This window comes from Pectinophora gossypiella, chromosome 9, assembly GCF_024362695.1.
Source record: "Pectinophora gossypiella chromosome 9, ilPecGoss1.1, whole genome shotgun sequence".
Classification (NCBI taxonomy): Eukaryota; Metazoa; Arthropoda; class Insecta; order Lepidoptera; family Gelechiidae; genus Pectinophora; species Pectinophora gossypiella.
Window position 1 is genome coordinate 13,805,997 of NC_065412.1, and position 16,702 is coordinate 13,822,698.

The 16,702-nt window shown below is 39.5% G+C and overlaps 2 protein-coding genes across 7 annotated transcripts in view; one reads left to right on the forward strand and one right to left on the reverse strand.

The window, feature by feature from the left end:
* The window catches only part of LOC126369611 (nuclear factor NF-kappa-B p100 subunit-like), a 331,681-nt gene that overhangs the window by 106,992 nt on the left and 207,987 nt on the right, over positions 1 to 16,702 (forward strand). The gene's annotated exons all lie outside the window — the stretch shown is intronic.
* Positions 1 to 16,702, reverse strand: part of LOC126369621 (SH3 domain-containing kinase-binding protein 1-like) — a 95,214-nt gene that overhangs the window by 56,560 nt on the left and 21,952 nt on the right. For 5 of the 6 annotated variants that reach the window (XR_007566746.1, XR_007566745.1, XM_050014127.1 and 2 more), the window contains 9 exons: positions 16,308 to 16,490; positions 6,438 to 6,567; positions 6,063 to 6,189; positions 5,175 to 5,278; positions 4,675 to 4,833; positions 3,916 to 4,001; positions 2,536 to 2,761; positions 1,819 to 1,927; positions 937 to 1,042 (listed from right to left, as the gene is read on the reverse strand). Coding sequence is in view for 4 of the 6 variants with exons in the window: in XM_050014127.1 (XP_049870084.1) it covers positions 937 to 1,042; positions 1,819 to 1,927; positions 2,536 to 2,761; positions 3,916 to 4,001; positions 4,675 to 4,833; positions 5,175 to 5,278; positions 6,063 to 6,189; positions 6,438 to 6,567; positions 16,308 to 16,490 (1,230 nt within the window). In the remaining 2 variants the exon portion in view is untranslated. The remainder of the gene's footprint in view (positions 1 to 936; positions 1,043 to 1,818; positions 1,928 to 2,535; positions 2,762 to 3,915; positions 4,002 to 4,674; positions 4,834 to 5,174; positions 5,279 to 6,062; positions 6,190 to 6,437; positions 6,568 to 16,307; positions 16,491 to 16,702) is intronic. The other variant, XM_050014128.1, reaches the window with a different exon arrangement.

The following is a 16,702-nucleotide window of genomic DNA, read 5'->3' on the forward strand; positions in this document are numbered from 1 at the left end:
GGAGGCCTGTGCCCAGCAGTGGGACGTATATAGGCAGTTTATGTTTATATTACAACATAACATAACATCACGCCTGTATCGCCGAAGGGATAGGCAGAGATGCAAACTACACCCACTCCTCACCAGCTAAGATAATCTCAATTGGAGTAGTAACGTTGGTTGAGCGTTGGCCTCACGATCCGGAGTTCCGGGTTCGATTCCCGGTGGGGACATATCACAAAAATGACTTTGTGGCCCTAGTTTGGTTAGGACGTTACTGGCTGATCACCAGATTATCCGAAAGTAAGATGATCCGCGCTTCGGAAGGCACGTTATGCTGTTGGTCCCGGTTACTACTTACTGATGTAATTATGTAGTCGTTACATGAGCCACGTCAGGGGCCTTTGGCGGCTCAATAACCCTGACACCAGCGTGGATGAGGGTGGTACTCTACCTCACAACCCACACGATATATAGATAGAAGAGTAGACAGAGGTGCAAACATCGCAAGATGAACTAAGTTGAAATCATTTTGACAGACTGTCCCTTGTTTGGTAAGGACATTGCTGGCTTGAATCACCTGATTGTCCGGAAAAGTAAGATGATTCCATACTTCGGAGGCCACGTTAAGCTGTTGGTCCCAGTCCCAGCTACTAGCCTTAAAAAAACACCTCAGTGGAGCAGCTTGGTGGAGTATGCTCTATACTTCCTCCGTTTGATTGAGAGGAGGCCTGTGCCCAGCAGTTTTTTACTACTCAGTGAGTTTAATTGCCCCTAAGATTTCGTCAGGAACTAACAAAAATTTACATTTAAAATACTAAAAGAAAACTACTTGAAACTACAAAAACAACATAGACAAACTTATACGATTTAATAAAAGTAACTGTGACAGTATAGGCTGTTTGTGTTGTGTATAGCTATGACTCTAGCCAGTAGTGGTAATGATGTATAACATACCCGCGGCGGTGGGCGACTGTGCCGTGGGCTTGTTGCTGGGGGGCTCGCTGGTGGGGGGCGGGGGTGCCACATCCTTCTTGGACTCCAGCGAGTGGCGGACCTTCGTCTGACAAACAACAATTCATCATTATTACTAACAACATAACAAAGAAGCTGGTGGACTGTCACCTTTATGATTATAACTGTGCATTTAAACTGTAAGCCCCCCAAACAAAATAAAATAAATAAATAAATCAATACGTGGCCACTATCTATTTGCTACCGTTAGATTATCGGATTTTTTTTGTGATGCGCAGTAAAAAAGCGCAAAAGTTACGTAAATAGAGCTTAATTACTTAGCGTTTAACGGATAGAATCAGAGTACTAGAAAGAACAATTATTATTTGTCAGAAATGCATAAGGTACAAAACACTGTAAAAATATCATAAAACAACTAAGTAACTAATCCATGATTAATAATACAATTTGTCACATATACAATTTAACAATAAAATTATTAAAGAAAACTTAGTCCATAAATAACCCGCCCCTGACCGTTCCCGGTGCAAAGGTGCCCATAACGCTCGCCGCATTGCCGCGCTGAATAGCAATGGCCAACCTTTGCTCCAAGAACGAACCGGAGCGAGAATCACCCGTTTTTGAAGAACAATTAGAAAAAAAAACAGTCAGTGTCCTTACTATTAAAGAGTTTTTACAACATGAACATTCCCACTTTGGAAACGTTCCCGAGAACGGCAGATCACTGCCTACAATCATAATAGGCATAAAATTATAATACATTTTTATTAATTAAACCAATGTAGTTTCATTCTTCTAGAAGTTTATACAGGGTTCATATCTCGCCAGCGGAATCTCTGAGTACTTCGCCTGTTGAAAACTTACCTCATCGAAGCTCTCCAGGACTGATATCCGGCTGCTGATAGACGACGTGCTTTTGGACATTTCCATTGAATGTGTCGACCGTTTTTCTTCTAAGCCGCAGTCTAGAATTCTGGAATAGAAATTTTTTTTTAAGTAAATATTGCAAAAACAATAAACAAGCAGCAGCGGACTCTTTCCGCTATTCAATGCCCCTAACTTCTGCGTCCTGGTGTCCATTTTGTGACAGTTTTCGCCCATCTATCCGCTTTCCGCTTTAAATAAAAATCTCTCAACCCGCCTTGTTGATGAAGCAAGAGAAGTATCTCAGGGTCGCAGCAAATAGTCTCTGCTTATCCCGGTAGCTAAGGTTCGGTATCTAAGCAACACGCAACGACCTCCATGGTCCAGTTGTTGAGCGCTGGGCTCACGATCCAGAGGTCCCGGGTTCGAATCCCGGTGAGGTCATATCACAAACATCTCTTTGATGCCTAGTTTGGTTAGGACATTACAGGCTGATCACACGCATGTGCAATGCTTCGGAAGGCACGTTAAGCGCGGTCCTGGTTACTACATACTGTGTACATAATGTAAGTACATAGTCGTTACACGAGGCATATCAGGGGCCTTTGGCAGCTCGCTAATAACCCTGACACCAGGTTTGTTGAGGTGGGTAATCTACCTCATAACCCACATGATAGAAGAAGAGATCATATGGAAATGATGCTATCCGATACTCACCGGTCAGTGCTGCCGGTGGTCGTCTTGCCCGCGACGCCGGCGTCTGAGCTCACGGAGCGCGACTTGCCCTCGGCCCCGAAGCTGGTCTTCTTGGCCTGGTTCAGCTTCAGCTCCTCCATCCACGGCGCGCGGTGTTTCTCCCACTCGCGAGTACGAGGCTTGATCTCTTCCGCCTTCTCTGTCAGAGTTTTTTCAGCTGGAACAGGGTTGCCTGGGTCAAGCAAGTCTAAAATGATCAGAAAACAATATCAACTATGAAAAAAAAAGAAAAGAAAAACAAATATAGAAAAAAAAAACGGACAGAGGTATTGTGCATAGTACACATTCATTATATCCGTTATTCCATTTTCACAGGGTCCCCTTACCCAACCAGAAGATTTGACAGGTCCGGTTTTTTACAGAAGCGACAGCCTGTCTGACCTACCAATCCGCGAAAGAAACCAGCCAAATAAACAGGTCACATACTAAATGCATTTTTTGGGAATGTGGAATCCACATAGTACACATTAACAGACAAATTATAAGCCTTCATATATTCCGTTATTTTAAGAATTCTCATCTCATGTGTTAGATAGAAAAGAGTAGATCGACCTAATCTCGACTGATACATCACTATTCTAATAAACGTCACAATACTAGCTTACGTACAGTCATGAGCAATATAATGTACCCGCTTTAGGACTCTGTCGCACTAACATATTTGACATTTAGTGAGACTTACAGTTTAATTTGTCAAAAAAGTTAATGTGACATGGTGCCAGAGTGTATACATATCAATGCTCGTGTCCGTACTTTGACAGATCTAATTCTTACCGCGCATTGTAAAATGTCCGAAATATAATCACTAATTGTACTGAACTGGTTGTTCTGTAGCTACTTCTCACCTTTTAAATTTTCACAAATCATAATTACATTAGGATATCATTTTGTCCACAACTTTATAGTAAATAAATACGTTCTGAAGACTAATTAAAACTGATCGACTCGAGTGATAGCTACTTACAATATTCTTTATCAGTGATAAAAACGATTAATAGCATAGACCTTTTTACGATAAGTTTAGATCTACATTCTACAGTAATGTACCCACTTTAGGACTTTGTCGCACTAACATATTTGACATTTAGTGAGACTTACAGTTTTAATTGTCAAAAATTTGTTAATGTGACATGGTACCAAATTGTATCGTACATGTAGTACGGTCACGAGCGGTAATATGTACTGTAGACTGGTCGGTTAAAAAGTAATATTAGTACTCAATTTTATAGATAGATGGCGCCAGCGTCGGTTTAATGACGATACATAGATCGAAAGAATTTCGCATGGACAAGGAGGAGGACCCGATGGTGTAAAGGTTAAATAAAAAAAAAATGTAATTACCTTCATGTCCATTACTGAGTCCAATTTGTAGTGGGGTGTCGTCGCGGAGTGTTTGGCTGGGCGGCCGTCGCCTTGGTGCTTTCACTCTAAAACGATTAATACATTTTAATCTACTTCTCATGTCTAATGGGCTATGATATATTTCAAATTAGACAATAAACTTATTTGAAATATATCATAGCCCAGTTTATATTGCTCTAAGCACTCTTAATTCTTTCAAATTCAAAAATATCGTTAGTAGGTAACATAGTTACACTTTGAATCGTCAATTTTTACATAACGAACGTCTCATCCGCCTAAAACTACTGCAGCTTCTCACAACCTGTATAGCCGGGGAAAAGAAGCTGCAAGAAAAACCTCGGCACAGGGCCCTAGACGTTCTTTAAAAAAAACATAAAATATTGTTATACAATTGAGTAATTTAGCTGCCTAATACCAGTTCTCAGACAGAAAAGTACCCTATTCCTGTGCCAACTATCGATAGTGCGGCAACACTAGTTGAAGTTGTAAGTATTGTAGTATGTAAGATATTTTTGAAGGTTTTATACATTTATACGTAAATTAAAGATTAATTCTATTTTTAAAAAATAATTCAAATATTTTTGCTTTTAGATACAGTAGCTTTTTACTTTATTGCTGCAATACGAACTGATTTCAGAGCTAAAAAATAAGACTAAATCTCGAAATGGTTTTAGAAATAGCATAACTTTTTTTTCTTACATACTGAATATGTGTGTGTATAAGTATGTATGCGCGTACCTGCCGGCGCGCGGGTCGTTGAGTATGGAGTTCCGCTCGACGTGGTCGAAGGTGCTGGCGGGGCGCGCCTGCGCGGCGCCGTCCGGCCGGTCCCACTCGCCGCCGCTGCCGCTGCTGCTGCCGCTCGACGCCGCCGCCGCCGGGGACTTCTCTTTCTCTCTGCACATAACACGCAACAACTAGTAAGGCCCAATATTGTTTGGTACATCGTATAAATAATCATCACTTTCTTTGGGAGATTGTGGTCAAAAACACAGTTTGAAGCTGGTTAAGATATTTTTTAATTTAATTTTATTGACATGACTTATTGTAGGTTTGCCTCAGATGGCGCTGAGGGCTCCCTTATTTTATGTAAATACTTATTTCGTCCGACATTTTATCACGTTTGTCTATGACGTCACAGTGTGCTCTTTCATACAATTTCCTTAGTAATTTCGTGTTTTGACGTTTAATAAAAAGTAACTGATTTGACTTGCTGGAAATTAGGCTATTATACTAACTTGTCAGCGTTCGGCAGCATCTTGCTCTTGAGCCCGCTGAACAGCCCGGTGACGGCCGATGTGGGTGTAGGGCTCTTCTTCAATGGCACTGGAGGTTTCTTTATCTGCAATTATATTCACATTATAAACCGTTGAAAACATCTGCTATCGTGTACGACGCGACATGGGATCCCAGGCTCTGCGCGGCACACGCACCGGTCGCAGTGCGAATTATATCGAGCGTTTCGCAGCGAATGCTATCTACTACGGCTATTGGTCAAATCCCTCGATATAATTCACACCGCGCGCGGTGCAGTTATCGTGCCGCGAAGGCTGAACTGTAATAACTTTATTTTTTATTTTTCCGGCGCCATCTATCTAGAACACTAAGTACTAATATTTCTTGGCCTCAGTTCGGTAAGGTGTGGGTACTTAGTTCAAATTGCGATGGATGTACTATTATGTAGGTCACGACTACTAATATCATATACTTTGAAACCATGTCACATTAACATTTTTGACAAATTAAACCGTAAGTAAAGCGAATGTTGATGGTAGGGCTGGCAGAGGAAGACCGAGAAGGACTTACGACGACCAAATTGGACAAGTCCTTAGAAAAGGTTCAATACGATCTACTCTGAACCGGCGTGCGTGTATGAAGCGATTGATGAATGTGGAGGAAGCAAGAGAAGTGTGTCAGGATCGAAGCAAATGGAATTCTATAGTCTCTGCTTACCCCGGTGGGGAATAGGCGTGAGTTTATGTATGTAAACCGTAAGTCTTATTAAATATCAAATATGATAGTGCGACAGGGTTCTAAAGTGGGTACCGTATGATATTGCTCATGATCGTATCTCTCACTACTCCAATTGGGATTTAGTAGTGAGCATGTTATGGGTGTGTACTCGCCTGTCCGTCTAAGGTTCCATCGGAGACCGTCTCGCTGTGTATCAGCTTCTCCGACTCGCTCTTGTTTGTGTGCGTGACTGTACTTTGTGTGCTGCTCTCCTTGCTTATTGTGTTCTCTTTGTGCAAACTGAGAAAAAAGAACAAAATTAAAATTATTGCGTCATTATCATACGTTGTTCGGTAACTTCACAGTAGAGGGGTTCCATTTATAAAATCTATGCGGCTTAAAAGAAAAAGAAATGATTTACAATGTGCAAATAAAGCCTTTTCATATGATAACCCACATGATCTAGTAACCCGACAGATCTAGTGACCGGATGGACTTGCCCTCACCATTAGGGTTTTGCCATTTTAGTACAGACACCTAAAAATTACCTTATTTTAGAAGTGGTCAGTTCTTTGACGGAGGCGGTTTTCTCCGAGTACTTGTTGAGTATGGGGTAGACAGCGTTGGACGTCTTGCTCGGCGGTCGCTCTGGTTTCTTCTCCTCTGCATCTTGTGCAACTATGGTAAAAAAAAAACTTAATTAACAAATTTCAAATAAGCAATAAAGCCGACTTTTGTATGTTTGTTCAATTTGTAATCTGTGGTAGTCGGTGTAGGTTGCATAAATAAAAATGTATTATGAGTGGACCGCACTCCGACCGTTTCGTCTATTCCGCCGCGTGCGGTTGCATTATCTCGCTCTAGCAAATGACGGTTCCGAGTGACAGAAAAGGATAGCAGTATGGAAAAGTGCAATGTGATGCAGTTCAACCCTAACCTATACAAAAGGAACAGGAGCCTTATTTTGGAATCGCTCACCTTCAACTTGCGTGCGAAAATATAGTCGCTGACGTAAGTATCTGAAATTTTAGCGAATCAGATTTGCACCTTTTGTTATTGTCAATAAGACACAAATTATTTTAGCAAAATTGCAGGTACGCCAGTTTGCAAAGTCACCCACGATATATACCTGTCTCATCTTGCAAATGACAAGTTTTGATGTGCTACGTGAAATAGGTATATATTTTCGAACGTGACTTGAAAGCGAGGGATTCAGAAGTATGGCGCCGAAACAGAAAAAGTAAATAGGTTTTCACATCATGAATCAAGCGTAACGATTATGTAATGACAGAACTAAGAACGTCGTAACACTAAATTCGTATCTTACTTTCTACACTAGTTAAAAAACAAATCAATTCATTTCAAGCACAAGAAGCCAACGAAATCACCATAGACTGTTTTTTTTTTTGTTGATGTACCATTGACAGAAAAATATAACCGTAATTGTTTGTGTATGTTTATAATATTATAAAATAAATTACGACAAAATTGTATAAAGGGCTCAATGAAAAAGAAAAATATAATATTAAAGAATTTATAAGATAAAACCTACGATAAAACTGTTTAAGATTACCCGTCGCACTACCAATAATGCATGCCTATTTTTATAAGCAAAACATGATGTACTTATTTACACTTGTTACCATGTTAAAATACCATGTTTTAAGCAAATAAATTATTATAATTATGATCATGATCAAATATAAGATTTAGTTTCATCCAGAGACAATTTCAAATGACCGCATTTTCCTCTCAGACGACGCCTGAATGCGATGTCCGCGCGCAACTGGGCACTCTCAGGCATGTTGTCTTAAATTTTGTAACGGGTGAGAGCTCTCAGCGCTCCCTATTTATCCGGCCAAGTAGCTGATGACATTTCAGGTAAACTTAATAATAAGTCACGTCAAAAAAAAAATCGTTCAATGATTTTAACAATGCCAACATGTTTCAATGCAATAGAGGATATTTGCATATTTATGACATACGACTTAAAACGTAAAACGCGTAGGTTTTCGTTACAACATAACGGTGTCGATTCAATTTAAGTTTCTGTCTACAAAGGTTTGTCAGTTTCAATAATAGCTCTATCTCTTTCTTGCATTTATCTGAATGGCCTCTGTGGTCCAGTGGTTAAGCGTTGGACACACGATCCGGAGGCCCCGGGTTCGAATCCCGGTGGGGAGTTTGGGCCGACTACTGAGCCGCCGAAGGCCCCTGAAACGACTACTAAGTTACTAACTTACATTAACAAGTAGTAACCGGGACCAATGGCTTAACGTGTCTTTTGAAGCACGGATTATCCATGCTTCGGAAGGCACGTTAAGCCGTTGATCCCGGTTACTATTTACTGATGTAAGTGAGTAATCGTTACATGAGCCATGTCAGGGACCTTTGGTGGCTCAATCATAACCCTGACACCAGGGTTGAAGAGGCTGGTATTGCACCTTACAACCCACACAATAAGAAGACTTTTCAAGTGAAGGACGACACTATTTTCAAAGGTATCATTATAAAATAAAATAAAGTATTTATTATCCGTCGGAATCGGTTCCAACATATCCTTAATTATACATTGTTTTAAGTTTACGCGGTTATTATCATAATTAAAACACACTCCAATCCAATCTCATCAGTCATCCCGTGATCATGGCACTTGCAACAGTGTCGAAATATCGGGAGTCTCATATCCCCATTTAAACGCGGTAAGAACCCGTTATTATGTGTTTTAATTATATCTTTAATTTCTCGATAAAATAGCACTAAATAGGCAATCTGTGACATCGAACAGTTACTCAAGACTTTTAAAGGTTTACACGTATCCTTATTTATATAATAGAACTATCAATCTTAATACAATTTAATAAGATGCAAGCAAGAATGTTGAGTTTCATAATAGTACAGTCGACAATAGAAGTGGCTGGCTCGACACTTTGATGTCATTCTTGCGTCATCTTCTCCGCGATCACGGAAAATTTATTTATTTTTGGCAGATTTATACTCTGTCTGTACTATACTATAAAGAGATGAGTAATATCCTCTCATAAAATTCATTATTAACATTTTATGTGAAAGGTCTGTCTGTGAGTTTTTCACACGAAAACTGCTAGACCAATTTGGATGAAAATCGGCTCAAAAATGACACAAGTCGGTCTTGGATCACTTGTCGGACGGGTTCAGAATAAACGTCATCCGCATTCACGAAATCATGGACAGTAAACTAGTACCATATAATTTGTGACATACATTCTAGTGTGACGGGTTCAAAACCCAGCTTGGGCTCTTAACCACTGAATTCGAATTTATGAGTTTGAATTTATGTTTCGATCACAAATAATTGACATCGTGTGGTTTACAGGATTTGTGCCCGGTTAATGGCAATAGGATCGCCCCCAATGTATGTATGATACTTAAACATAGCCACACCTCCGACACTTCATATAAAACACCTCGTTTGACACCGACACTACACATTGATGTTATCGTACACGCGCACCTGTGTATGTGACGTCTGCCGTCATACGATTGAAAACTAAACTATGTCTGAGAGGGGGTGAGGTAAGCTTAGCTTAGCCGCTGGTGGGGAGCGGAATGCTGCCGTTCTATACGTAGTATTATTCCTTATTCTATAACATAGAAAGGGTGTATATACTATACACCCTCGGGGATATAGACGCGATGCTGATGATATGTTACGTTATATAATGTGCCTTATACAGTATTGTTAAAGCTACAATTATTTTTTTATTTCCGAATCGAACTCGGTTGACCCTCAATAACAGGTGTCACCGTTATTTTGGTTTAGGGTGTGTCCTGAATATTTAACAGAGTGAATGACAAAACCGTGTAGTACATTAATTATTCGCGACAATCCTACTCATTAGCGACTTATAACATTGACCTTTTTGGTTCTCCAAAACCGAAGTCATTGGGGTAGAAGATTATAGGTTTATTTTCTAATAATAATAGAACTTTTTTTTCTTATAATGTAACTTATTTGATTCCACTGCTAGGCAACGGCCAGCCCTTGATCTTTCCACTTATTTTATTATACGCGTCATTGTTTTTCTTTACAAATTAAAACGTAAACAACTTTTCAATACAAAGTGTTAGGGAAGTAAGTATACAGTGAAAACTACATAAGCGCATTTTTTTAAAAGTCACATTGTTATGTGATTTTTTTCAACTAAAACTCGATTTCTTTTAATTATTTTTTTTTTGCCTGGATTGAAGCTAGCTTATCTATTGTGTGAGTTTGTTATGGTTTTGTAACAAAACTCACATCCGAAGAAGATTATTCATAAAGGCGCTTACGTGGTTATCACTATATGAGACAATATACTTCTTGCATATATCTATTAGGCCAGGTTTCCGCTGACGCGGAGATGGGCGGAGAAGAGCGGATATGTGCGGATTTGACCAATCACAGCGTTCGAGAGAGCGAAAAACGAAGACGCTCTGTCACTCTCTCCCTCACGGTGATTGGTCGATTCCTGCACGTCACCCTCCGCTCATCTCCGCACAGCTCCGCGTTAATGGAAACGCTGCCTTACACTTTATATTGAAAAGTAAATTATTATTGTAAAGAAAAAGAATATAATACTCGTAGTATGTTTTAAAAATATGTATAAGCATTTGCAAAGCAAGGTTACAAAGTCTCTTTGAATAAAAATTGACTACATAAACATAAACTCATTTGCGTTCTTGGAAACTTTAACACGAGCTGTTTTTAAAATAACATAGTATCGCGCATTAATCCCCGAAGGGGTAGGCAGAAGTGTATAATATACAAAAACGCCAAGCAGCGTGGTGTACTATGCTCCATACCCCCTCTGCCATATTGAAGGGAGGCCTTTGCCCAGCAGTGGGACGTGATAAACTATAGCTAGAAACTCTGTTATTAACATACACAGACGCCCACTGGTCAACAATGTAGTACATCTACCATCGCATTTTTCATTCTTTATACCAATTCGGCTACCCAAAAGCAAAACACAATGTATTTTCTTGACTGTCCTGTTTCACCTAGTAACGCTCTTCATTTTGTTTCTGTGTCAACACAACAAAAAACAACACATTACTCCTTATCCTGCAAGATTTTCCGAATGTGACTTACTCTGTTTTTCTTTTAGGCATCCGGATTCATAAAAAGAACAGAACACTTAAATCCACTTTTGCTTCTACACTAAATACGCAACGTTCAACAAATTAGTTACACAAAACTTACTTTCTATACCCATTGTTGTTCTTTATTCACGCTTATTTAGGGTCTAACGGTGACTTTAACTCATAAAATCAGTGTAAAATCGTCGGCGTTGTATCACAGCGAGCTATAAAAAGACATTGGCTAAGGCCTGATGAGGTAAGTTACGCAAAATCACGACTCAACAACCTTCATGAGAAATGTCAATAGTATAACGTCAAATTGTACCGGAGTGGGAGGATTTGTGTTTACAAACATAATTATGTGCGCTGTAGAGTAGCCAGTTGCGTGTTTATTTATTTTAACGATTTATTGTACGGTCACTGACTATAATAAGTACCTATACAGTTTAAAACCATGTCGCATTAACTTATAAAGATAAAATGCAACAAAGTCTCACTAAATGTCAAACATGTTAATGCGACAGGGTTCTAAACTGTGTACATAATTACTTACGAAAACTGGATAGGTAGTAATGACTTAGGCCCTAGTATACATATTTGTTTTTTCATAAGCTGTTTAGTATTATCTTTTGTACAACGGAACATTTAACAAACTAAAATTTTATTCCGGTTTCACGAAGTCCATTTACATAACCTGAAGGTTTAACAGGTCAGGATTTTTTACAGAAGCGCCTGCCTATGGGACCTTGGAACCCGAAGGAGAAACCGACCCGATTACAGGTTAGGTCACATACCTCCGAAAGCAGATTTCTTTGGTATGGGTTTGGGTTTCCTCGCGATGTCTGGTAACGACATGTTTTCCTTCACCGTTAGGAAGGAAACCCACATTCCCGAGAAATGCAATTTTCGGGTGTAAATTGTATTGGGCTGGTTTTCCCTTCGCGGGTTGGAAGGCCAGACAGGCAGTCGCTTCTGTAAAAACTGGACCTGTCAAATCTTCAGGTTAGGTAAGCAGACCCTGTGAATAAACGGGATAATGCTAGGGAGATGATGATAAAGAAACCTTTATTTGTGACCAAACCTACAGGCACCTTCTGGGTGAGCTCACTTCATCTTAGGCCTCGTCAATGCCTTCGGGCAAGTCTGGGGCCAAGAGCAAACCCATCAAAAGTTAAAAAAAAAACCAAGTATAAAACTTTTTACTACTTTACTAATGCAAACAGAGAAACTGACAAGGAAATGATCATCAGCAATTATAATGATGCAATAAACCACCGCGACATCGACATTCAACTCCAATGCAATCTGGAATAGCTAATTCGATCGAGTTTCGCTTATTAGTGACATAATGTAACGCCATTAATTCAAAACGTGGTTATTGCCTTATTAACTTCGCCCTTTTGCCGCTAAGACGATTGAGCTATAATTTTTGTCCTAAAAAAACGCCGTAATATAAACGGCTTCCGTGATCCAGTGGTTAAGCGTTGGGCTCACGATCCGGAGGTCCCGGGTTCGAATCCCGGTGGAGACACATCTCAAAAATCACTTCGTGATCCCTAGTTTGGTTAGGAAATTACAGACTGATCACCTGTTTCTCCGAAAGTAAGATATTCCGTGCTTCGGAAAGCATGTTAAGCCGTTGGCCCCGGTTACTATTGGTGTAAGTGAGTAATCGTTACATGAGCCATGTCAGGGGCTATTGGCGGCTCGATCATAACCCTGAGACCAGGGTTATGTTATGTAAGTACTTATATGTATAAACATTCAGACTTATAACAGGACATCTTACAAAGCAATAAAAAATTGATTATTGTCTGATAAAAAACGTTTTATTCATGAGTTTCGTCGATAAAATCTGTTTAAATTACTATCATCGTTGATACACATTAAATTGAAATGCACTTTCATTAACGGTTCACTAATGGACGGCCCGGTTTATCAATTAGGTAGGTACCTTTATAATTACATTGTTTAATATGTCGCAACAATATCGTATTTGACTGGGTCAAAGGTAAATTATAAAATGCTAATCTAGAAATAGAAGCCAGTCCAAGATGATCAGAAATCAGTCTCATTTCTTTTCGACTTATTTTCGAATTGTATTTATGGATTTAGTAACAACTAGCTTTTGCCCGCGACTTCGTCCGCGTGGCGTGTTATATAAGAGAGAGATCTTTGTGTGTGTGGGAGTGCATACTTATGCAGTTTAGATTTTTTCATAAGTACATTTTTTTTTTTCCCAATAACTCCCATTTTTCAAAATACAGCCAAAAATAAACTTTATATTTACTAAGGTATGCATGCATGCTAGATTGAATCAATTGATTGAATTGTTTTTTTTTAATTGATTGTTCATTGAGTTTTAATTTTAATACACACTTCCTCTCTTCCCTTCAACGTTGCTGTGCCCTACAGGGTCCATGTTTTAGTTCCTATGCCTATGTAACACCCCATTGTACTACATGGAATGCAATAAATAATTTAATTGAATTGAATTGAAAATATCTATCTTACGCGGTTTCGATTTTTTCATACAAATGTTTTTTTCCCACTAACTCCCGTTTCCGTGGGAATTTTGCAATATCCTGTTGCAACTAAGCTTTAAGTTAACTAAGGTACCTGCATGCCAAATTTCAAGCGTCTAACTTGAGTGGTTTAGATTTTTCATACATACATAAACTCACGCCTATTTCCCACCGGGGTAAGCAGAGACTATAGAATTCCATTTGCTTCGATCCTGACACACTTCTCTTGCTTCCTCCACATTCATCAATCGCTTCATACACGCACGCCGGTTCAGAGTAGATCGTATTGAACCTTTTCTAAGGACATCTCCAATTTGGTCATCATAAGTCCTAGATTTTTCATACAAAAGGATTTTCCCGCTAATTCCCGTTCCCGTGGGAATTTCGGGAATTCCTTTCTTAGTACACCTCTACGGTATCTAAGGTACCTGCATGACAAATTTCAAACATCTAACTTGAATGGTTTAGATTTTTCATACAAAAGGATTTTCCCGCTAACTACCGTTCCCGTGAGAATTTTGGGAATTCCTTTCTTAATGCACCTCTACGGTACCTAAGGTACCTGCATGACAAATTTCAAACGTCTAACTTGAGTGGTTTAGATTTTTCATACAAAAGGATTTTCTTGCTAATTCCCGTTCTCGTGGGAATTTCGGGAATTCCTTTCTTAGTGCACCTCTACGGTACTTAAGGTATCTGCATGCCAAATTTCAAACGTCTAACTTGAGTGGTTTAGATTTTTCATACAAAAGGATTTTCCCGCTAATTCCCGTTCCCGTAAGAATTTCGGGAATTCCTTTCTTAGTGCACCTCTACGGTATCTAAGGTACCTGCATGCCAAATTTCAAACGTCTAACTTGAGTGGTTTAGATTTTTCATACAAAAGGATTTTCCCGCTAATTCCCGTTCCCGTAGGATTTTCGGGAATTCCTTTCTTAGTACACCTCTACGGTATCTAAGGTACCTGCATGACAAATTTCAAACATCTAACTTGAATGGTTTAGATTTTTCATACAAAAGGATTTTCCCGCTAATTCCCGTTCTCGTGGGAATTTCGGGAATTCCTTTCTTAATGCACCTCTACGGTACCTAAGGTACCTGCATGACAAATTTCAAACGTCTAACTTGAGTGGTTTAGATTTTTCATACAAAAGGATTTTCTTGCTAATTCCCGTTCTCGTGGGAATTTCGGGAATTCCTTTCTTAGTGCACCTCTACGGTACTTAAGGTATCTGCATGCCAAATTTCAAACGTCTAACTTGAGTGGTTTAGATTTTTCATACAAAAGGATTTTCCGCCTAATTCCCGTTCTCGTAAGAATTTCGGAAATTCCTTTCTTAGTACACCTCTACGGTATCTAAGGTACCTGCATGCCAAATTTCAAACGTCTAACTTGAGTGGTTTAGATTTTTCATACAAAAGGATTTTCCCGCTAATTCCCGTTCCCGTGGAAATTTCGGGAATTCCTTTCTTAGTACACCTCTATGGTATCTAAGGTACCTGCATGACAAATTTCAAACATCTAACTTGAATGGTTTAGATTTTTCATACAAAAGGATTTTCCCGCTAATTCCCGTTCTCGTGGGAATTTCAGGAATTCCTTTCTTAATGCACCTCTACGGTACCTAAGGTACCTGCATGACAAATTTCAAACGTCTAACTTGAGTGGTTTAGATTTTTCATACAAAAGGATTTTCTTGCTAATTCCCGTTCTCGTAGGAATTTCGGGAATTCCTTTCTTAGTGCACCTCTACGGTACTTAAGGTATCTGCATGCCAAATTTCAAACGTCTAACTTGAGTGGTTTAGATTTTTCATACAAAAGGATTTTCCCGCTAATTCCCGTTCCCGTAGGAATTTCGGAAATTCCTTTCTTAGTACACCTCTACGGTATCTAAGGTACCTGCTTGCCAAATTTCAAACGTCTAACTTGAGTGGTTTAGATTTTTCATACAAAAGGATTTTCCCGCTAATTCCCGTTCCCGTAGGATTTTCGGGAATTCCTTTCTTAGTGCACCTCTACGGTATCTAAGGTACCTGCATGCCAAATTTCAAACGTCTAACTTGAGTGGTTTAGATTTTTCATACAAAAGAATTTCCCTTCACTACTCTGCTCCTATTGATTGTAGCGTGATGAAAAGTATACTATAACCTGTCCAGGAGTGTGAAGAATAATTGTACCAAGTTTCATTAAAATCCGTCCAGTAGTTTTTGTTTCTATAAGGAACATACAGACAGACAGACAGACAGACAGACAGACAAAAATTTTACTGATTGCATTTTTGGCATCAGTATCGACCACTTATCACCCCCTGATAGTTATTTTGAAAAAATATTTAATGTACAGAATTGACCTCTCTACAGATTTATTATAAGTATAGATGAGTACGACGTTTGACCGCTTCTATTGATGACGTCACAGTATTTCCATATAAACTCCAAAGAAACATCGAAGGCAAATTAGAGGACAGACGTGTGGTTAGTTGAATAAATTAATAACCTTTTGCATTGTGTTCTACCATAATAATTACATTATTATTATTTTTTGTGTACCTATTTTGTAAGTGCTCTTTATAGCATTTTTTTTAGTCGTGTCTATTGGTGAGGACCTGTAAATGGCTGTTTGTTTTTTAGTATGAATTATTATTTTGTATCGTTAGCTGTTGGTCTTCCAATAAAAATAAATAAATAAAAAATAAATAAATAGTGTGGGTTTCGGTGGGGGTAGCTTAGGTTAAGGTCTTTTCTGTGCGTAGTACTTATGTATTCCGTGGTACTAGTGTAATCTTACCGGCGGGTATGATCTGCACGAAGTTGTCCGGGAACAGTCCCTGGCGGCCGTGCAGCTCGCCGCGCCACCAGCCGCGGTCGGGCGCGTCCTTCGACACGATGCTCACGATGTCGCCTTCAGCCAGGGTCAACTCGTCGTCGTTCACCGCCGTGTACGGGAACAACACGCGGCACTGCTCCTTCACTGTGACACAAATATACAACATGAATTTGGTTTAACGGCCTCGGTGGTCCAGTGGTTGAGCGTTGTGCTCACAATCCGGAGGTCCCGGGTTCGAATCCCGGTGGGGACAAAAGCCTGTCATTTGCCTGAAATTCACTGGATTCAGGAAGCTTTCTGAATTGGTTGCTTATCTTTTCATTGTGGTGGTGTCGTTCAAGCTAAACGCCTCTACA